A 24,135-nucleotide genomic window follows, 5' to 3' on the forward strand; every position below is an offset into this window, starting at 1 on the left:
CCGGGCGTGACGCGCGTGGCCTCAGCCTTCCATCGGTGTTCCACCTGTGACCTCTCACCTGCACCTGTAACATCCACTTCACCCGCACAGCTCATGCGCACTGCTCCTTCCATCAGCCTCAATAAACATCATCCTCTCACAGCGCCGTGAAACACAGTCAGTACAGAGAGGATCACTTTAAAGGCTTTTTATTATATATATATATATATACAAGATTGTTCTATGAAATGTTCCTGACCAAAATCATTTGATAACAGTCTTAATTTGACAATCTCAACACTAGACCCACCTCCACTCTCAGCCCACAGAGGACCAGTCTCGATATGAAGGCTGAGGGGAATATATATCTTTATTCTAATGAAGAAGAATATCATTCCAAACAACCTGACCCTCACTGTTCGATCAAATGATCCTGCCTCGATCACACTGTTCCTATTGGAGGACAAGCAACAGGATCCCCCCTCTCTCTCTCTCTCTCTCTCTCTCTCTCTCTCTCTCTCTCTCTCTCTCTCTCCCTCTCTCTCCCTCTCTCTCTCTCTCTCTCTCTCTCTCTCTCTCTCTCTCTCTCTCTCTCTCTCTCTCTCTCTCTCTCTCTCTCTCTCTCTCTCCCTCCCTCTCCCTCTCCTGCTGTGTATCTCCTCTTTGGTATTTGAGCGTCCCGGATCACGCAGACAGTCTAAGTGGTCTTGATCCTCCTTAAGAGTTCAGCTTCTGTTCGGAACGCGTGGGTCCAGTCCGCGTGTCTGGGTCTGTGTCAGGGATGCTGAGTCCAGTCCTTTTGGACCACACTAAGCAGTAACGGGCTGAACTTTCAGAGAGAACTGAACAAGTAGCGCATCAGCAGAAAAGTGAGGAGAGGAGAGGACCGAGGGCGCCAAGGGGAGGGGGGCTCGAGCTTTAAAAGTTCGGATTAAGACCTTCAAAGTAGCTCAGCTACATTTTCTCTTTAAAGGGGGCCACTTTAACCAGCAAAATTTCACCCAAAGGCAGACAACAGGATCGTCCTGCACTGACGCGGCTGGTCGGCAGGAAGCGGCTAGTGGCAGCAGGGGTCCTGGGGGTCGTTATGGTTCTGGTTTTGGTCATCCTCATCCCAGTTTTGGTAAACTCAGCGGGGACAGCGGCGCATTACGAGATGCTCGGTACCTGTAGGATGGTGTGCGACCCGTACGGAACCAAGTCCCCAACCAGCACCGCCACGGCGGACACGGTCCGAGACAACAGTCTCGTGCAGTCTTTACCCACTTTTATCCAAGGTCCGAAAGGGGATCCGGGTCGTCCAGGCAAGGTGGGACCGAGAGGACCTCCCGGCGAGCCAGGACCGCCCGGTCCAGCGGGGCAACCTGGAGACAAAGGAGAACCGGGCAGGTCTGGTTTGCCGGGACCTCCGGGACCAAACGCAGCTGCCGGCGCCATCAGCGCGGCCACCTACAGCACCGTGCCCAAGATCGCCTTTTACGCAGGGCTCAAGAAGCAGCACGAGGGCTACGAGGTGCTCAAGTTCGACGACGTGGTCACCAACCTCGGGAACCACTACGACCCGACCACCGGGAAGTTCACCTGCTCAATCCCCGGGATTTATTTCTTCACGTACCATGTTCTGATGCGCGGAGGGGACGGCACGAGCATGTGGGCGGACCTGTGCAAAAACAACCAGGTACTGACTCTGCATGATGAGGTGATGTTAGTCAGGGAGTCCTCTCGGTTGTATGGAGGTAACACAGAGTCTGCATGGTGAGGTGATGTTAGTCAGGGAGTCCTCTCGGTTGTATGGAGGTAACACAGAGTCTGCATGATGAGGTGATGTTAGTCAGGGAGTCCTCTCGGTTATATGGAGGTAACACAGAGTCTGCATGATGAGGTGATGTTAGTCAGGGAGTCCTCTCGGTTATATGGAGGTAACACAGAGTCTGCATGATGAGGTGATGTTAGTCAGGGAGTCCTCTCGGTTATATGGAGGTACCACAGAGTCTGCATGATGAGGTGATGTTAGTCAGGGAGTCCTCTCGGTTATATGAAGGTAACACAGAGTCTGCATGATGAGGTGATGTTAGTCAGGGAGTCCTCTCGGTTATATGAAGGTACCACAGGAGCGCGTTCAATGTTCATCAGTTTTACGCAGCTGCTGATTTCACCTGATGAACCAGCTCTCCTTTGGTGCATCAGAAACAGTTTTAAACTGAACTGGACCCTGATGTCCAGTTCAGTTTGAATAGTTCTCCTCTGGGACCTTGGATTAAAAATAAACAGAAGCTGCTCTTTTAATCACTTCATTCATAAAACAGCAGCCCCACACGATAACTCTGTGCAGGTTAGAGAGTCTCATGTTCTTATAATCAGCAGCCGCCTCAGGAATGTGTGTGTGTGTGTGTGTGTGTGTGTGTGTGTGTGTGTGTGTGTGTGTGTGTGTGGGCTCTGATGGATACAGGTATTGCCCGGGGACCTGGTACCTAAAGAGGGGAGGTGGGAGGATGCAACCTGGTCATGGTCTGTAGCTCATGGGTCAGAGGTCAGAATCTGGGGGGGGGGTCGTTCCGTCAGATGTTGATATCTGAGCTCCAGTAATCTGCGGAGGAAGCTTTTACAATTTAAGATGATGAGCTGAACATGTCAGGAAACCTTTAAACTAAAGGATATATGCTGCAGAAGCTCACTGGGCCTTCAGTGTGATCTTCATTTCATCATTTTCCTTTGTTGCTAATTTGAAATTTCATTATTATAGAAAAGAAAGAGTTGCAAATGCTTCAATCAGAGTGATTTCAACAGCTTTATATTTACATTACCTTTATTTTATTTCTTTCCCACACAACCATTCACATGACCGTATTTTTGGGGGGAATAGAAATAAAACGAGATGAAAATACTCAACAAAGACCAGCAGAAAAAAGTGTTACAATGAGGTTTACAAGAGAGTTTCTATTCTAGTATTTAAATTAACAAGACCAGAGTGTAAGATAAATAAATACATGTTTACATTACATTTGATGTTTGGAGCAAAATACAAAAACTATCAATTTACAAAACAATGTCATTTATTCAATAATAATAATAATAATAACAGTAATATTAGCAATAATAATAATAATAAAATGAATACATAATAACAATAAAAATAATAAAAATAATAATAATAATAACACAGGTAGGGACACAGCGCAGGTTCCTATAAATAAAATAAAGATAAATGTGTGGACTGCTTTTGAATGCAATGCAAGTATACATCTAAAATCAGAAAAGCACAAAATAATAATAATAATAATAATAGTAATAATAATAATAATAATAATAATAATAATAATAATAATAGTAATAATAATAAAAGGAGAAGAAGCAGAAGAAGAAGAAGAAAATATGGAATGAAACCTTCAGGGCCACAGAGGTCTTCTGCTCCCCGTGTCTCCTCTGTTGCGTGTTTGTTCCATCCCAGTGTCCTGCTCTCTGTGTGTCTCTGTAGTGATCAGGCTGTCAGCAGCAGATCTAATCCATGGGGCAAACCAGTGTTGCAGCATCGGTCCACCAAGCACATCCCTGCCTGTCAGCCTGCAACTGTAATGCATCCGCAGACCGCACAGAGCCCGGCAAAAATCTCTGGGATTAGAGCAGCAGAGCTTCACGCCATGACAAATCAGAGGCTGAGGGACACGTTTCAATTAGGAGCAGTGTTACTGAGACTCTCAGACATGTTGAAAACACATCTCTGTGTCAAAATCCAAAACATGCATCGCTTCCTGATACATTTTAAAATCCTTTGTAAAAATCTGCCTTCATTTATTGAAACAAGATTTTTTTTACATTGTAGAAAATATTAAGTAATTTAAAAATTCTGTTTTGGAGATAATTATCATGTAACTGGTTTCAAGAGCAGTGAGAGTCTGCTTTTCAAAGTATGGTTCATAAAAACATTCTTGACATTCAAACATGATCATTCTTCAGAGACACAGAGAGGAAATGACCGGCTCATATTTCGTACTTGCTGTAAGGAGCTCAGAACATCATGCAAAAACAGAAACATCTGCAGCAGAGCAAACATCTGGGGACATCTGTGTTTGTGCAGAGGAAACATCCCATCACCGTTCAGCGAGTCCAGCAGAGTGAGACTGATGTTATTTCATTAAAGGTTATTTTAAATGAATGATGGAAGCAATAAGAGAGCACGGCATGTCGGACTGAGTGTAGAGGTGATCATAATTATCCCTCTCTTTGGACTTTTTCTATCATCCTCTTCTTTGACTTTTTGAAATCAAAACATGATGGAAAAATGCTTAATAACATCATAATACACTTAAGATGAATTATTGTTCACCATACTGAGGTCATCATATGCTAAACTTGTAAAAGTAAGATGCAACTTACAGCCTGTTCCCCAAATTTTGAGTCTAAAATCATGATTCCTAAAGTAGAAAGAAGATCAGGTATTTGAGATCTGATCACACTCGGCATCAAATGATAGACTTTTTTTGTGTCTGGAAGAAATGCTAAAAAATGTGTCATTAAATTTGACGCGTAATATACAAATGACACTGATCAAAGATTTAACCTGAGCACACTCGTGATCGGGGATCAACTCTGCGTTTATATTTCCAATCTTTACAATCCTATGTTTCTGCTCCTCTGCATAACAAATACATAAAGGCCATACCATCATTCTGCAGCAGCTGCATTCATTTATCCTTAGCAATATTAAAAATAAATAGAAGAACAAAATGTTATTTAGGCTGTTGTTGGATCAAACAGCATTCAAAAAACAGGTCAGAATGAAACAGATGTAAGGGGGGCAAAGAGATGTCTCAGGCTTAGCTGAGACCAAAAATGTTTCATGAAGGATTTCTATTAAAATAATAACCTTAAAATAAAGGCAATCTAAGGACTTTCTTTACCCCTGAACTAGGTGTGTTTCGACCGGAGGAACCAGGGTCTAAATTTAGTTCAGGGTTAGATAATCCCCTTTTCTTTTCAAAAAAAGAAGAAGCTGTGATTCTCTTGATTTCTCTTTCTTTCATTAGTTTGTATTTGTTCTATCTTTTTTGTATGTGTGTGTACTTTTCAAAAGAAGAAGCTGTGATTCTCTTGATTTAGCAGCTTGTAACAGTAGTCTTCTCTCAGCCCACCGTGAATGCGTCTCTCCCGGTGTTCCGGTTTTAAAAGTGACCCTGTAAACTGGAGACCTTCAGCTGAACGTGTCAGTGTTTGTGGAGTTTACACAGCTGTTGAAACTCAGAGGGAGTTCCTGGGAATGCAAACTAGTTTAGTTTTTATTAAGATTTCAAAATATCCTCATCAGATATTTAATGATGGTCTAAAGACGTTTATGAGGGATGCATCCGGCTGAAAGTCTCCAGTTAACAGGGTCGCTGTTTAAACCAAAACACCGGCCGATCTCTGCCACGGCTTTTTGAGTTCAAAAGGATTTTAAAGGCGTGTTGAAACGTCTTTGCTACTCGCGCTTATCTCCTCTCACGTGTTGATTCAGTGAATCCATCTGTGATGAAATATAGCACCATCTAAAACAGACCAGCTGAGTCTCTTCATGCTAACAGGCTAACTGTTGTGTTGCTCAGAATGATACCTGCCTGTCCGTCTGCTTCTATGGTGTCATCTGTGATGAATGGCATTTGTCTTTGTTTTACTGCCCTCTACTGGTCTGGTGGTGTAGTGCATTTACTTTTTTGTTCTCCATACATCACTGGCCTGATTTACACAATCAACCTGGGACTTCAGCCTGCGGTCGAAACACAGACAACAATGGGTGCACAGGAACCTTTAAGTTCAGGGGAAAGTAGTTCTGTGGGCTAAAAGACCCTGGAACTCTTGGTTAAAATGCACCTTAAAACTCACGGGCAGAACTAAAAAAAACTCAAGGGGCTGAGATTTCCATCAGCCTGCTGCGTCAGGGTGGAGAGAGAAAATCAAGGTTATCGTGTTTCATGCAAATGTCATAATATTCTCGCCAGGATAAGACTGAACACCAGGATACAGATTACATCTTTGACTCCAGGAGGCTCATAGTTCAGATCATTTTTGAGAAAACTACCAAATGATAACGACCTTCCTGCCACAAACACACACTGACGTCTGACGTAAGAACAATAAAGAAAACACTCTGAGATATTAAAGGAAAACTACAGGTTAAGTCACTTTATTTATTCTGCTGTTGGATCTGAACTGCCTCAAATGTTTCAGAGGCTTTCTCACTGCACGTCTTATAACGAAAGGAAAGTAGAATTTAAATACTGTTGGATCATAAAATGACTGACAGACTGGGATGTTGAGGAATCTGTACATTTTGATTTTAATATTTTTAGGCTTAAATTAATAAATCAATCAATCTTTATTTGTATAGCGCCAAATCACAACAAACATTATCTCAAGACTCTTTTACAAACAGAGCAGGTCTAGACCACTCTATGTCAAATTATGAACAGAGACCCAACACCAAGACAGGATAAGACTCAGTCTGACCCCACCTTAATCCACCATGAGCATTGCACCTCACAGTATTTAGCTAGTTACAGCGGAGAGGACAAACTTCCTTTAACAGGCAGAAACCTCGAGCAGAACCAGACTCATGTTAGACAGCCATCTGCCTCGACCGAGTTGGGTCTGGAAAGAGGGATAGAGGAGAATAAGAGAGAGAGGGAGCGACGAGTCGTAGAAGCTGTTGCCGCTGGAGTCCAGCACGTCTGTATCAGCTGGAGTCTGGAACGTCCACAGCAGGAGGACGTCTACGGCAGCTCAGAGGAACCTACGAGACAAGGGAGCTCAGGGACTCCAGAAAGGTCTATGGTTAGTAACTTTAATGGGACAGGGAGAGTTAAAGTAGGTGATGAGGGGGTTGGGGGGAGGGGGTGAGATAGGATCCCAGTGTGTCAGTGCCTCAGTTCCCCCGGCAGTCTAAGCCTATAGCAGCATAACTAAGAGCTGGTCCAAGCCTGATCCAGCTCTAACTATAAGCTTTATCAAAAAGGAAAGCTTGAAGCCTACTCTTCAGCGGTGACTCAGAATAGAAATATCTCACAGCAAATAAAGACTTGATCGGAAAGATGATGATGATGATGAAGATATCCAAGTTGAAACCATGTATCATCCCCAAGGACCCACAGTTCTGTCATTATAAACATGATCAGAACTTCAGGGCCTGAATTCTGCTGGTTATTGATAATGTTTCTCACAAAATATCAATGTTCCACAAAACTTAAACCTGTCTGCAAGATCTCTGCGCAACACACTGTTGTGTTCAGGAACGAGGAGCTACGAAATCAACAGTACCAGGTGAGGTCTGGAGTCAGAACTGTGTGTCAGTACTCTCTCTCTAAACCTTTATTATATTTTATTACAAAATGACACAAAAAGATGTTTGAAGGGACGGACTGACAACAGACCGATGTGTGTCCATTAGCAAGGACCGCACCACAACAATACAATATCATTTCATGGTTTGTATTAAAGACGTGTATGTGTATGTGGATGAGTTCAACTCCTCCACAGAGTCAGGGTTTAAATAAACAGAGTGGAAATCCGGTGTGATGAAGGTCATTAAGAGTGTCACAGATGAGGAAGTGACATGTCTGAAATGAGCAGCATCAAAGGACAAGGGATTGGTCATTCTTAAACCATAGACCTTTCTGGAGTCCCTGAGCTCCCTTGTCTCGTAGGTTCCTCTGGATCTCTGCTGCTGTGGACGTGCCAGACTCCAGCTGCTACAACTACTACTATCCGTCTCCCCACTATCATCTCTCTCTCTCTTCATCTCCCTCTATCCCTCTCTCCAACACGGTCTCAGCAGATGTGTGTCTAACATGAGTCTGGTCCTGCTGGAGGTTTCTGCCTGTTAAAGGAAGTTTGTCCTTGCCACTGTAACTTGCTAAATGCTGCAAAGTGCTCTGCTCATGGTGGATTAAGATGAGATCAGACTGAGTCCTGTCTGTAAGATGGGACTGGATCTGATCCTGTCTTGATGTTGGGTCTTTGTTAATAATAGAACATAGAGTACGGTTTAGACCTGCTCTGTTTGGAAAGAGTCTGAGGAGAACGTTAGTTGGGATTTGGTGCTTTATAAATGAAGATTGATTGATTGATTGATTGATTGATTGGTTGGTTGATTGATTGATTGATTGATTGATTGATTGATTGATTGATTGATTGATTGATTGATTGATTGATTGATTGATTGATTGATTGATTGATTGATTGATTGATTCTTAAATGTCTGGATACTGCACCAGCGTGGAACACGAGTCAGACGGTGATCTTTGAATGAAGAGTTCCTCAAAGCAGAATGGAGTGGACCCTGATTCAGTGGAGAAGGATGATATAGTTTATGAAGAGGAGATGAAGGAGAGCGGTTCCACCTGATAATAACGATCCTCTGTAGTAGCAATCAAACGTGGACGGGACAGTTGCAGCATCCTTCAAAAGGTTGGACAGGAACGATGTAGCTACTGGGTTAGTAATAGTTGGTGCTGGTACGGCTATCTGCCAGTAGATAGCTGAAGTCAGAGACGGCTCTGGAGGAATCAGAGTCTGAGGTGGTCTGATGGCGGTGCTAATCTCAGAGGTTCCTTTCTCAGGAGAGTGAGAAACACATTTTGAAGAAGCTTCTGTGAAGGTGGTGTGCCTGAACCGCAGGATGATGGAGTTAAAATGATAAAATCGACAACATGGAGTATCTCAGGGAGTCTGTGTTTGTTTGTCAGGAGACAGTCGGGCGTCTGAGAGGAAATCAAAGATGTTGGAGTGCTTCTGTAGCCGAGGGTGAGCCAGACCGAATGATGGACTTGTATACACCCCTAAAAACACACCAAGTCAGGGTGGACTGGAGAGGATTCAATGCAATGTGATATCTGTTGTATGAAGCTAAGATTCATGCTTACTGATGAGAGTGACAGATGGTCCATGGTTGCAGATTGCACTGATCTGGAATCTGGATGAGTAATAACACTGTTGATGTGTGGCATGTGTGTGAGCTTTGCAGAGAGGAGAGATCCAAAGAAGACCTTTGGCTGCCCCTGTTTGGTTGATTTAGTGGAAAAGGATGGACTCGTGAAAGGAAGAGGAGACCCTTCAGACCGAGTCTTATCTTAGTCCATACAGTGGATATCAAAAGTCTCCACCCCCCTGTTAAAATGCCAGGTTTTGTGATGTATAAAAATGTGACCAAGATAAATCATGTCAGAACTTTTTCCACCTTTAATGTGACCTATAACATGAACAATTCAACTGAAAACAAAATTAAATCTTTTAGGGGGAAGAATAAAAACTAAAAAAATAAAATAATGTGGTTTCATAAGTGTACACACCCTCTTATAACTGGGGATGTGGCTGTGTTCAGAATGAACCAATCACATTCAAACTCATGACAAACAGTAGTCAGTATACACCTGTCATCATTTAAAGTGACTTTGATTAATCCCAATAAAGATCAGCTGAGTCTCTTCATGCTAACAGGCTAACTGTTGTGTTGCTCATAATGATACCTGCCTGTCCGTCTGCTTCTATGGTGTCATCTGTGATGAATGGCATTCCTTTTTGTTTTACTGCCCTCTACTGGTCTGGTGGTGTAGTGCATTTACTTTTTTTTCTCCATACATCACTGGCCTGATTTACACAATCTACCCGGGACTTCAGCCCATGGTCGAAACTAGGAGGATTTTCATCACATTTCCTCAGTTCACCTTACAGCAAAAGCCATGGTCCACAGAGAGCTTCCAAAGCAGCAGAGGGATCTCATTGTTGAAAGGTATCAGTCAGGAGAAGGGTACAAACATGTTCCAAGGTATTAGATATACCATGGACCACAGTGAAGACCGTCATCATCAAGTGGAGAAAATATGGAACAACAGTGACATTACCAAGAACTGGACATCCCTCCAAAACTGATGAAAAGACCAGAAGAAAACTGGTCAGGGAGGCTTCCAAGAGGTCTACAGCAACATTAAAGGAGCTGCAGGGATTTCTGACTAGTACTGTCTGTGTACTACATGTGACAACATCTCTCCTATTCTCCATATGTTTCAGTTATGGGTAGGGGGGCAAGACGGAAGACTTTTCTTATGAAGAAAAACATCAGAGACTGGCAACATGTTTCAAGAACACACATGAAGTCTCCTAAAGCATCAAATGTTTTATGGTCTGATCAAACCAAGGTTGAACTTTTTAGTCATAATTCCAAAAGGTATGTTTGTCATAAAAACAACACTGCACATCAAGAACACCAGACCCACAGAGAAGCATGGTGGGGGCAGCATCATGCTTTGGGGCTGTTTTTCTTCAGCTGGAACCAGGGCCTTAGTCAAGGTGGAGGGAAGTATGAACAGTTACAAACACCAGTCAGTTTAACACAAAACCTCCAGGCCTCCATTAGAAAGATGAAGATGAAGAGGAATTTCACCTTTCAACACGACAACAAACCAAAGCATACATCCAAATCAACAACAGCATGGCTTCACCAGAAGAAGGTTAAAGTTTTGGAATGGCCCAGCCAGAGTCCAGACCTGAATCCAGTTGAATATCTGTGGGGTGGTCTGAAGAGGGCTGTGCACAGGAGATGACCTCACTATCTGATGGATTTGGAGCTTTTTTGTAAAGAAGAATGGGCAAATATCACCACGTCAAGATGTGCCATGCTAACAGACTCCTACTAAAAAAAACACAGTGCTGTAATAAAATCAAAAGGTGATTCAAACAATTATTAGTTAAAGAGTGTGTACACTTATGCAACCACATTATTTTATTTTTTATTTTTTATTCTTCCCCCTAAAAGATTTTAATTTTGTTTTCAGTTGAATTGTTCATGTTATAGGTCACATTAAAGGTGGAAAAAGTTCTGACATGATTTACCTTTGTCTCATTTCTCTACGTCACAAAACTTGGCATTTTAACAGGGGGGTGGAGACTTTTGAGATCCACTGTATGTTACAATGTTGGGTGTCCATACTGTAAAAGTAACTGTGAAAAGTAACACCCACCAGCTGTCTAATGTTATTTCACTGAAAAGGCATTGATGTGCTGCGATGGGATTTTCACACCAGTATAAAAGAAGGAGTTGTTTGAGCTGCAGAAACATGCACAGCGACTCTGCAGGTGTCCCAGACTGACTTACTGAAAGGTAAGAATGAGTATGATAGGTCTCCTTTAAATATAGACCGCTTTAACCTGTGGAGGGGCCTCTTGATCAGTTTGAGCCTTTAGTGGATAAACAAGGAGAATTAACCAATCAGATGAGGCCATCGTTATGCTGCTGCCAGGCTGTGAAATTTCAGGACCATGCCAAGCAGAGCGAGCAGCCCTTTGGCCTTACCATCAAATCAGAGCGCAGCATCAATATACTGCAATTAAAATGAAGAGATTTGGAGCTTTTAGTAAAAACTATTTCATGTAATTAGCAGCAGCAACTTCAATCTGACGGCTGGCTGACGGCAAAACCAGGACTGTGAACGGAGGAGAAAAGGAGACAAACATGATGCATGTATACGTAGTGGTTCACTAGCAGAGCTTAAGCACAGCGGATATTCTGCCTGTAGTGCCTCCTGTTAGATAAAGATTCATCCCAGGGTCACTACAGTACTCATAGACCTGTGCTGTGAAATGTAAGCTTTCTGGACCATGAAGATTAATACAGATCAACACTTAGCATGAAATATTAACAAACAAGTTAAAAAAAAAAGGCGAATAATAAAAAACACAATGTTCTGATAAGAACCAAGAACAAGCTTTAAAGGAGGGTCACAATGAGGCTGCTTGACACTACACCTGCAGGCATCCACAGTCTACAGAGGTCTGCCAAACACCACACAAGACAGTGGTTACACATCAGACATTTAAACAAGTTTCAACTCACAGTCATTGGCAGACAACATTAGGTGTTTTTCAACCAGAGGGACTTTACCCCTGAACTATGTGCGTTTCGACCGGTGGACCCAGGGTCTAAATTTAGTTCAGGGGTAGATAATCTCCCCGCTAAAAAGCCCCTGCTAGGGGGGGTAGTACTTTTCAAAGGTCCCGGGACTTTCGGGGGGCGGGGCCTGCAATGCTGAACGTGTCTGATTGGTAGATTAACCTCAGTGTTTTTATTCCTCCCTCCGTCCACAATAACATCACACACATCTGTGATTCTCTTGATTTCTCTTTCTTTCATTAGTTTTGATTTGTTCTATCTTTTTTGTATGTGTGTGTACTTTTCAAAAGAAGAAGCTGTGATTCTCTTGATTTAGCAGCTTGTAACAGTAGTCTTCTCTCAGCCCACCGTGAATGTGTCTCTCCCGGTGTTCCGGTTTTAAAAGTGACCCTGTAAACTGGAGACCTTCAGCTGAACGTGTCAGTGTTTGTGGAGTTTACACAGCTGTTGAAACACAGAGGGAGTTCCTGGGAATGCAAACTAGTTTAGTTTTTATTAAGATTTCAAAATATCCTCATCAGATATTTAATGATCGTCTAAAGACGTTTATGAGGGATGCATCCGGCTGAAAGTCTCCAGTTAACAGGGTCGCTGTTTAAATCAAAACACCGTCCGATCTCTGCGATCACGGCTTTTTGAGTTCAAAAGGATTTTAAAGGCGTGTTGAAACATCTTTGCTACTCGCGCTTATCTCCTCTCACGTGTTGATTCAGTGAATCCATCTGTGATGAAATATAGCACCATCTAAAACAGACCAGCTGAGTCTCTTCATGCTAACAGGCTAACTGTTGTGTTGCTCAGAATGATACCTGCCTGTCCATCTGCTTCTATGGTGTCATCTGTGATGAATGGCATTCCTCTTTGTTTTACTGCCCCCTACTGGTCTGGTGGTGTAGTGCATTTACTTTTTTTTCTCCATACGTCACTGGCCTGATTTACACAATCTACCCGGGACTTCAGCCCGTGGTGGAAAGCAGACAACAAAGGGGGCACAGGAACCTTTTAGTTCAGGGTAAAGTAGTTCTGGGGGCTAAAAGACCCCGGAGCTCTTGGTTAAAATGCACCTATTGAACCACAGTCTGTGTCTTCATATCAGCTGAGAGATGCAGAAGCTGTAACATCAGTTGTGATAGGAGACATGAGCAACTACAGTCACAGATAAACGTTCTGTTGGATTGATGCAGCAGAAACAGACGGCGGCACAAACTGAGCCCTTAAAACATAATGTAGGATTTTGATTTGAATATCTCACTCGGGGTCTCTCAGTCCATTTTGGGCCAGGATCAGACCACAAGATCATTTGAGGAGCTTGGTTGCATTTATGATGAAACAGTCTGATGCCAATAGGGCCGCAGCAGGCGGGATGATCTGAAGCAGGGGATTTACCAGCCAAGACCAGGACAAACAAGGGAAGTGATTGGACCTCCAGACAGATTTACCTCTTAAAGGCTGAAATGTTGCACATGGATTACAGATTTACTGATATGGAACTCCTGACATTTTTGGGTACTAGATCACAAATCATCAGCTTTGAGTCAGGGGAAATGACCTGATTAAGAGATGTGATTGTTCATAGTCTCTGCAGATTGTCTGTTTTATGTATGGAAGTATGAGAAGTATCTGTACATGTCAAGGATAACAGAGTTTGTAAGTCCTGTGGTAGAGAGCCTACATGTAGCCTGCTAAACCCCCTCCTGATTGACTTTGTGAATGAATGATCAAACCTGCACTGTTAATGGAGCAGACAGTAATGCATTAAGGTCTGGGCACCTAGACTCTGTAATATGCTGTGATGTGTTGAGGTGATGTATTGGTGTGGTTCTCTAAAGACTCTTCAGCTGGTCCAAAAGCGCTGCAGCTCGAGTATTGACTAGAACTAGGAAGAGAGAGCACATCTCTCCAGTGTTAGCTTCTCTACACTGACTCCCCATAAAATCTAGACTAGAATTTAAAATCCTTCTTCTGACCTACAAAGTAGAACCTTCAGTTATCAGGCCCTTCTTCTTTGGAATCATCTACCAGTCAGAGTCTGGGAGGCAGACACCCTCTCTACTTTTAAGAGTAGGCTTCAAACTTTCCTTTTTGATAAAGCTTATAGTTAGAGCTGGATCAGGCTTGGACCAGCTCTTAGTTATGCTGCTATAGGCTTAGACTGCCAGGGGAACTGAGACACTGACACACTGGGATCCTATCTCACCCCCTTACCCCAAACCCCCTCATCACTTACTTTAACTCTCCCTGTCCCATTAAAGTTACTAACCATAGACCTTTCTGGAGTCCCTGAGCTCCCTTGTCTCGTAGGTTCCCTGAGCTGCCGTAGACGTCCTCCTGCTGTGGACGTTCCAGACTCCAGCTGATACGGACGTGCTGGACTCCAGCGGCAACAGCTACTACTACTCGTCTCATCACTATCACCGCTCTCTCTTATTCTCCTCTATCCCTCTTTCCAGACCCAACTCGGTCGAGGCATGATGGCTGTCTAACATGAGTCTGGTTCTGCTGGAGGTTTCTGCCTGTTAAAGGAAGTTTGTCCTCTCCACTGTAACTAGCTAAATACTGTGAGGTGCAAGGCTCATGGTGGATTAAGGTGGGGTCAGTCTGAGTCTTATCCTGTCTTGGTGTTGGGTCTCTGTTCATAATTTGACATAGAGTGGTCTAGACCTGCTCTGTTTGTAAAAGAGTCTTGAGATAACGGTTGTTCTGATTTGGGGCTATACAAATAAAGATTGATTGATTGATTGATTGATTGATTGATTGATTGATTGATTGATTGATTGATTGATTGATTGATTGATTGATTGATTGATTGATTGATTGATTGATTGATTGATTGAACCTGGACTGACTGTGTGAACCTGGACCGACTGTGTGGACCTGGACTGACTGTGTGAACCTCGACTGACTGTGTGGACCTGGACTGACTGTGTGGACCTGGACTGACTGTGTGGGACCTTTTGGATGTGTAGAAACATTTCTTTCATTGACATCAGTGTTGGAGCTCTTTCCATCATTTAATGTATATAATCGTTTTACTTTAAAGCTGGGGTTGGTAATCAGGTTTAGATCCACTTTTTGTCATACTGGTTAAAATGATCTTTATGTCCTGATGGTAATCAATACATGATGTGTTCTTAAAAAAGAGTGAAAAAAAAGCTGCTATCTACAGCCGGAGTAAACCTGGGAAAACACCAACCAATCACCGTTTTTTGGCTCCCCAAATTTTAAACCAATCAAATCCCGTCCAGCCGTTCTGCCCTCCTCCTGCGCGTACATTTCCCCGGCGTGCACTCCTCCGAGTCCCCGTCTCCTGCCTCTACTTCCCCTGACTCTATTTACTGCCCCTCTCGCTCGTCCTCGGGCCTGTCCCCTCTGACCTGATGAGGTGCTTTGCTCAGGACTGTAGTCCGGATCAGAGTCTAAAAAGCTCTCACCAACAAGCAGAATAATTAATGACGTTCAGTAAGTCCTACAGAAAATATATATGTATTGTAGCGTCCGTCCGGACGCTGTAGTGATGGCGAGTCGATTCGTGAACACGTTGAGTTTTAATAGCCGGTCACTGTCGGCCGTGATCACGCCAACCAACAAAACAACAATCAATGTTTGAATGAATGAAGAACTTCTCCTCTTGTCTCTCCTCTCTCCCGCTCACACACTCTACACCTCTCCTGATGCCTTCACTGACTGTCAACACTGTAGGAATTAAGAGCATCTACACTGAACACGTTTAACAAACAGTAGAGCTGTTACAGTATTATATATGTGTTATAACTTTTCTCCTGATATCGTGTCACCAGTACAACTGTATAATGCTAGAATGATAGTTGTGAGTGCTAACAGCAGCCATGTTTGTTTGTGTTTTTAACTTTCACTATGAGAATGTTTTGGTGAGGACCGGTTTTGAATCAGTCACCATCATATGGTCAAGAATCAGCGGCGCTCTTGCATGTGAGCAGGGGGGCGTCGTTTTGGAGGAGCTCCGAGGGAGGAGGGGAGGGGTTAGACGGAGTCAAGAGGAAATGCTACATTCAAATTCATGCTAGTTTTCTGAGACTACCAACCATAGCTTTAAGTCATTTATTTGTTGTTGTTTACATCAATAGTGGACATTAGAGCACCAGGATGCTACAGCCTGTTTAATGAGAAACCTTTTTAGTTTAATTAGACTTCAGAGAAACTGCAGTTTTTCCTGGACATTTAAAATGTGTTTGATCCTGTACGATCCGCTCGCCCCCTGCGCCGTGGCCGATTTGATTTTAGTAAATTGACGAGGTCTGACTGTCACTGCAGTGAGATTCTAATGAAATCCGGTCTGTGTGTGTGTAGATTTATTTAGGAGTTAAGTCACAGCGCTGTGTGATGTGTTTAAATGCGCACCCTGCTTCTGTTGATGAGGGGACGCACTCAGAGATTCTGCTGCACTGGGATCACTGCTGGTGTCCAATAAACTCAGCCCTAACACTATTAATCAGAATTCTAACTAACCAAACAACCTAATAACTATGGTTCAGTTATTTTAGTCACTAATATTACCCTGTATGCTAACACAGTGAAGTGATGAACGGGCTCAGTAACTTTAGCATCTCTCTTGTTTTGGGGTTCATCCTGTACAGATGTCTGTTAAAGTTTGAGCTGGTCTCTTTCCTTGATGTGTCTCTTAAATCTCCAACATGTCACTCTGCTCTTGCTTCATTTACTGTGAAACCTTTGAAAGAAGAACGCATGACTGTTAGTGTCTTTTAATCCTGGCAGACGTCACGTGAACGTGCAGGCAGGCGAACGCTCATACCAGCCCTCACTTTGAATGGAACACTTTTTATCAAACATACTAAATCTAACACTTACATTTGGGTCAAAGTCCTGGACTTGAGCGCTTACAACACTTCCTCCATGAGATTCTCTTCATATACCTTTTAGCATGCTACGTTTTAGTGTTTTGTGGGGGATTGTACCGGCTGCCTGGATTTCTGTGAGGCTCGAGTAACTTCAACGTGTCTTTTTTTCTGATGGCAGCAAGGAGAGAACCTGTCCAGCAGAGCCCTTAAAAAATCTCCTAACCCAGTTTTTGCAGAATCAGATGTAGTTCATGAAAGAGTTCTGCATACTGTGTGGTTAGTCTGAAAATCAGTATTTGCTGGGCCTTGCAGCTCCATTCAGGAGAACCAGACTCTGATGTCAGGACACAACTTCATCCTCTATGGCAGTGAAACAGTTCCTGACTTACATTTTCTCAGTGAGAGGGGTCATTTAGAGGAATATTCATGTCACTAACTTTGACTGATGAAGTATCTGATAGTTAATAAGTAACTGACGTAAAACAAGTCAAAGAGAAACCTATGTTGCCCCAGACATTCAAGGAATTTTGGTTGAGACCCCCTTCCAATTTAGTGACATGCATGGACAAGTTTGGGCTTTGCAGTAGGCCATGACATTGGCTCAAAGACCTATAAAAGGTGCTGGTCAACAGCATTCTGAGAGTCAGCAGATTTGCAGAGCTGTTCTCCCAAGCATTCCGGGTGCTTGTTCGATACTGGTATTGTTTTCTTGCAATAAACATATTACTATGCAAGCAAGCCAGTGTCACGAAGATTCCTTCTGCATCTACACATCACGGGCGGTCAAGATACAACACTGACATCACCACCTCTGATAACTGCATGTGGCTTGTCTGTAAATGTTTACCTTCTTTGTATTTAGCTTTTAAAAACTCAGCAAACAACCAAAGCACATAACTATCCAATCACAACGAGTCTGGACAAACATTATCTGGCATACATGACTGTAGGCACCTCTCACTTTCTCTCATTCAATCTCTCACTCACTCTCTTTTCTGGACGGCTGTGTGACACACACTAGTTGCTAAATGTGAACTTTTCAGGTGTGTGTGTTTATTTGCTGTTAGTGTAGGGTAAATGGACTTATACTTCTATATCTCTTTTCTCTCTGAGCACTCAGAGCTCTTTTACTCTCCTCGTCACATTCTCCCATTCACACCACATTCACTCTCTGATGGCAGAGGCTGCTATAGTGAGGGACCATCAGTGTTAATGTCATTCATACACATTCACACACCGCTGAACAACAGCTGGTAGAGTCGGTCATCTCTTCATCGGGAGGTCGGGGGTTCGATCCCAGGTCATGCTGTCCACATGTCGAAGTGTCCTTGGGCAAGACACTGAACCCAAAATTGCCCCTGGTGTGTGAATGTGATGAGTTAATACTGATGGGCTCTTTACCTGCAGCCTCTGCATCAGTGTGTGAATGAGTGAATGTGACTTGTGATGTGAATGTGCTTTAAGTGGTCAGAAGACAAGAGAAAGAGATATACAAATCAATCAATCAATCTTTATTTGTATAGCAACAAATCACAACAAACGTTATCTCAAGACTCTTTTACAAACAGAGCAGGTCTAGACCACACTATGTCAAATTATGAACAGAGACCCAACACCAAGACAGGATAAGACTCACGGCTGATTTATACTTCTGCGTCTCCCCTACGCAGCAGGGGCTGACAGGGACATGAGCACCACATACTTGTCCGTCGATGTTTTAGTGTCGTGCAGCAACAGGGTGATCTTTCTGATAGCCGGTCGCCTGCTTCCGGCCCCGCTACGATCTCTGTTTCCTTTTCCACAGAGATTCAGAGCGTGTTCTGTTAATCTACAGCTGATACATGTTGCTGTTTATCATACAGACATGATTACATGAAGAATAGAGAGGAGGAGATCAAATACACGGACGATGAGGGAGGATCCCAGGAGTGCTGTAAATGCAGGAAACACAATGCCACCAAGCGGACCAATCACAGGGCTTGCGGTCTACGTCGATTCTATGGGTAGTTACATTTTAGAGGAGGTGCACGTCAGCTACGTGAGTAGGCCTCTGCGTAGGTACGGGAGCTATGCGGACTTCCAGGGGTAGGCTATGCCATTGATTCGACGCAGGAGTATAAATCAGGCTTCAGTCTGACCCCACCTTAAAGGTGACATATCAGGCTTTTTTCATCAATATATATTGGTCTAAGAGGTCCCCAAAACATGTCTTTAAAGTTTATGCTCAAAAAAACACTTTGAAATCAGATTTTGGTCTGCCTGAAAAGTCCTTTTCTTCAGTCCTCCTCAGAACACTCTGTTTTCTCTCTGACCACGCCCCCTCAGGAAGTGGATGTGCCTCGGCTCTCCAGCACGTTGATCTAATGTTTACATGTTGGCTGAATATACACGGCTGCTCACAGACCCGCGTTACTTCAACCCTCTGAATCTGATCCTGAATCTGATCCTGACGGAGAGGCGCCTGCAGCAGGACCTTTCTGAAGGATTGGTCACAGATTTAGTGTTTCTTGTTGTTTTATTTATCAGTATGTCGACGTGTGTCTTGGTACACAGCTACAGCTACGAACATGTAGCTATGTAGCTATGCTAACTAGCGCTAGCACTTATCCATGATAAATAAAAATCATCCACTAGATCTTCAAATCTGCAGACGTGGGGAGTAAAACCGACCTTTGTGTTTATTAAGACAGCCTACAACTAGCATGCCTCCCTCCTAAGCTCCTTGTTAGCACACATTTGTGCAGGTAATGAAAAACGGAGGAGGGATTCAGTATTATTTTATACAGTCTATGGGCTGAACAAGCTCCGAGCTCTGACTCCGTTACAGACCGGATATTGTTGTTACGTAACAAAAACACTGAAGTCTGAAACGGCTGGTTTCACACACATTTACAGAAAGGTGGAGAAATCAGAACAGGGGCAGAATGGATTTTTTTCATTCTCAGGGGGTTTGTAGACATGCCAGGGAAACATATTTCAGGTAGAGAACCATTAAAAAGTCAATTTTGCATGATATGTCACCTTAATCCACCATGAGCATTGCACCTCACAGTATTTAGCTAGTTACAGCAGGGAGGACAAACTTCCCTAACAGGCAGAAACCTCGAGCAGAACCAGACTCATGTTAGACAGACATCTGCCTCGACCGAGTTGGGTCTGGAAAGAGGGATAGAGGAGAATAAGAGAGAGAGGGAGCAGTGTATAAATACACTTCATGTTCATCATTTACAAGTTTACAATGCTTGTGTGGAGGATCATCCACAAAACATTTTAAAATTGAAGTGTCATGTATTGTGTGTAAAACTGGAAAAATAAGCCTGATCCCTCAATATCTTCTGTATTTGATGGAGGTCCCTTCATGATTGATGACTGTTTTATTCCTCCCTCCGTCCACAATAACATCACACACATCTGTGATTCTCTTGATTTCTCTTTCTTTCATTAGTTTTTATTTGTTCTATCTTTTTTGTATGTGTGTGTACTTTTCAAAAGAAGAAGCTGTGATTCTCTTGATTTAGCAGCTTGTAACAGTAGTCTTCTCTCAGCCCATCGTGAATGCATCTCTCCCGGTGTTCCGGTTTTAAAAGTGACCCTGTAAACTTGAGACCCTCAGCTGAACGTGTCAGTGTTTGTGGAGTTTACACAGCTGTTGAAACACAGAGGGAGTTCCTGGGAATGCAAACTAGTTTAGTTTTTATTAAGATTTCAAAATATCCTCATCAGATATTTAATGATGGTCTAAAGACGTTAATGAGGGATGCATCCGGCTGAAAGTCTCCAGTTAACAGGGTCGCTGTTTAAACCAAAACACCGGCCGATCTGAGTCTCTTCATGCTAACAGGCTAACTGTTGTGTTTCTCATAATGATACCTGCCTGTCCGTCTGCTTCTATGGTGTCATCTGTGATGAATGGCATGCGTCTTTGTGTTACTGCCCTCTACTGGTCTGGTGGTGTAGTGCATTTACTTTTTTTTTTCTCCATACGTCACTGGCCTGATTTACACAATCTACCAGGGACTTCAGCCCGCGGTGGAAACACAGACAACAATTGGGGCACGGGAACCTTTAAGTTCAGGGGAAAGTAGTTCTGGGGGCTAAAAGACCCCAGAACTCTTGGTCGAAATACACCTTATGTGCCAGTCTTTTCATTAAGGAGATAGAAACTGCTGAATCCATATGCATAAAAGGTACCTCAGGATATAATCATGAGCCAGCTGGGCATCAAAGAGCAAAACAAGGCGGTTACAGCCACAGGAGAGAACTGGAAATGTGGTGCTAAAAGAGGAGCTGGAGAGGTGGACAGGTGATGTGGTGTGTGAGCAGCGTCAGCTTGTTGTATCTAACTCTGCGTTCACATTACAACAGAGTTTGAGTTTATGAGATATTTACTTCTTTGACAGAGCCGTGTGTTATTTACTGAGGCCAGTCCACATACCAAATGTGCCATATTATTCACCATGTGTGTCTGCACAAGATAAAGGATGTCTCTAGATTCAGCATCAGATTTCATGACATCCCACATACTGAAAAAACATTGTCTTTTTCCATCGACTATTTCTTTATTTGATCCTTTGAGGCTTTGAGTCCCTTCTATAGCACGACACATTTATTCAGAGGAGAACAAGTTGAGTTGTTCTCACTGTAGATTATCACATGTGGTGTTTTCTTTCATTTTATTTCTCAATTTGTTTTTGTTATTATGATTATTATGATTATTTATTTATTTATTATAATTATATTCTTTATATATTGTTATATATTTTTATTTTATTCTTATTGGGGTTTTTTTTTTACCTTTTGCATTAATTCATTTTTAAAATATTAACATATGTATCTAATGGTCGTTTCACTATTTTTCATTTTCCTTTCTATTTATTAATCTTTTATTTTACATTATTATTATTTATTATTATTGGTTGCTTTTTCGTTCATTAACTTATTGCGTTTCTTATACAAAGAACATCACTTGCTTTAATTGTTTACATTTATCTTTTGTTTAAAAATTCAAATAAACAGAACTTTGAAAAAGATTAAAACATTTTGAGCTGACTCACTCTTCATATGTCTGATTTTCTCAAAGTGCATTGTCTTCTCTCAGCCCACCGTGAATGCGTCTCTCCCGGTGTTATGGTTTTAAAAGTGACCCGGTAAACTGGAGACCTTCAGCTGAACGTGTCAGTGTTTGTGGAGTTTACACAGCTGTTGAAACACAGAGGGAGTTCCTGGGAATGCAAACTAGTTTAGTTTTTATTAAGATTTCAAAATATCCTCATCAGATATTTAATGATGGTCTAAAGACGTTTATGAGGGATGCATCCGGCTGAAAGTCTCCAGTTAACAGGGTCGCCGTTTAAACCAAAACACCGGCCGATCTCTGCCACGGCTTTTTGAGTTCAAAAGGATTTTAAAGCCGTGTTGAAACGTCTTTGCTACTCGCGCTTATCTCCTCTCACGTGTTGATTCAGTGAATCCATCTGTGATGAAATATAGCACCATCTAAAACAGACCAGCTGAGTCTCTTCATGCTAACAGGCTAACTGTTGTGTTGCTCATAATGATACCTGCCTGTCTGTCTGCTTCTATGGTGTCATCTGTGATGAATGGCATTCCTCTTTGTGTTACTGCCCTCTACTGGTCTGGTGGTGTAGTGCATTTACTTTTTTTTCTCCATACGTCACTGGCCTGATTTACACAATCTACCCGGGACTTCAGCCCATGGTCGAAACGCAGACAACAATGGGGGCACAGGAACCTTTTAGTTCAGGGAAAGAAGTTCTGGGGGCTAAAAGACCCCGGAACTCTTGGTACAAATGCACCTTTTGCTTATAGCACCTACAGGACAAACACCTGGCCCAGTCTAGTACTGGTCCTGCACTTTAAATTTTTAGTGTGGTTGAAACCTTATAATGTAGTTATGTGCTTAAACAGGTTAGAGGTGTCAGGTGTGATTGTGGATCATTTTGACTCCCTGTTTATAAGATGTTTATTAAATGAGTATGATATGTTAATTCTTACGTGTGTGTGTGTTTTTGTTTGTGTGTTTGTATAATCCTGCAGGTTCGTGCTAGCGCCATAGCCCAGGATGCTGACCAGAACTATGACTATGCCAGTAACAGTGCCGTGCTGCACCTGGAGCCAGGGGACGAGGTCTACATTAAACTAGACGGGGGCAAAGCTCATGGAGGGAACAACAACAAATACAGCACCTTCTCTGGATTCATCATCTATGCTGACTAGGCGACCACACAGCGGTGTACAGGTCTCATCGCCAAGTCCTTCTACCAATGATGAGACGCTAAAACGTAGTCCGTGGAGAATATCAATCAGCCTTTGTAACCTGTAAAGAGTTTATTTATGAACCCTCTGCCATCATAACGTCAGCTGTTATGAAGGCAGAGGGCCGGTGTGCTGGACTTTGGAGCGATAATGATGAAGTAGTTTTAAAACCATGACCTCTCTTTGTGTCATCACATCACCCTGAAACCTGAAGCTGTCCCGTTAAAGCGGCCCGATGGAGGACTGTGGGGGGTGACAGGGAGCAGGAGGAGGCTGTGCATGCTTTGGGGATTGTAGGCAAAATCAATGACTGACTTGATCACCCTTATGTAATAATATAACTGGTCACATGCTTCCTGATAAGACGTCCCATTTAGCTGCGAACAGAGGAAGGGGACACAGAGAGAAAATATAGAAGTCTGCAGGTAGCTCCATAAAACTGTTAATTATTTTCAAACAAATCTAATACATTTTGTGCAATACATATTATAATAAACAATATTTATGGTGATAATCATTAAGACAATAATAAGTGTGTGTTTCTTTATTCTCTTTTTGGTTTCATGGTTTGCAGACAGAGAAGAGAAAACACTGGAAGTGAACTGTGATACAAACATACCTCCTTTATTCATTCAGTCACAAAATACACACGATTATAAAAACTAAAATCACATGTGAACGAATCACTTTGAGCTTTGCAGATATTTACAGCCGGACATTTTACAGATCATTGGTTCAATTTGACAAATTCATTTTAAAACATTCATCTTAATCTAACAAAGTTGATTCTGTATTATCCTTTCGTAGCTTTATGTCATTCAAGAGCTTTGATTTTATTTTTGCAGACAGAAGGACAGGGAACCTTCTGAAGTCCACGTAGGATGTAATCAAAATACATTTTTAATAAAGAAATCTAAAAACACGGCACTAGAATAATCATTGATTTATGTTGAGCTTTAAAAGATGGACGATGTGTAGTACATTTAAAATAAGTTATACTACTACTACTAACAATAATGACTCTTGATGGTTTTTCTTGGTGGCCTTTAGGAAACAGTGAGAAGAGAGGATGTAGAGACAACCATCTATTTTCAAAGTGATGCTTCAAAGTTTCCCTCTCCAGTGTCAGAC

General features: G+C 42.6%; 1 protein-coding gene across 1 annotated transcript; it reads left to right on the top strand.

The window, feature by feature from the left end:
* Positions 1-863: 863 nt before the first annotated feature.
* On the top strand, positions 864-23,481 carry c1ql3a (complement component 1, q subcomponent-like 3a). Its single transcript, XM_034706670.1, has 2 exons — positions 864-1,657; positions 22,786-23,481. Exons 1-2 carry the CDS (start codon positions 1,067-1,069, stop codon positions 22,963-22,965), a joined length of 771 nt encoding a protein of 256 aa, XP_034562561.1. The 5' UTR covers positions 864-1,066; the 3' UTR covers positions 22,966-23,481.
* The last annotated feature ends 654 nt before the right edge of the window (positions 23,482-24,135 follow it).

This window comes from Notolabrus celidotus, chromosome 17 (assembly GCF_009762535.1).
Source record: "Notolabrus celidotus isolate fNotCel1 chromosome 17, fNotCel1.pri, whole genome shotgun sequence".
NCBI lineage: Eukaryota > Metazoa > Chordata > Actinopteri > Labriformes > Labridae > Notolabrus > Notolabrus celidotus.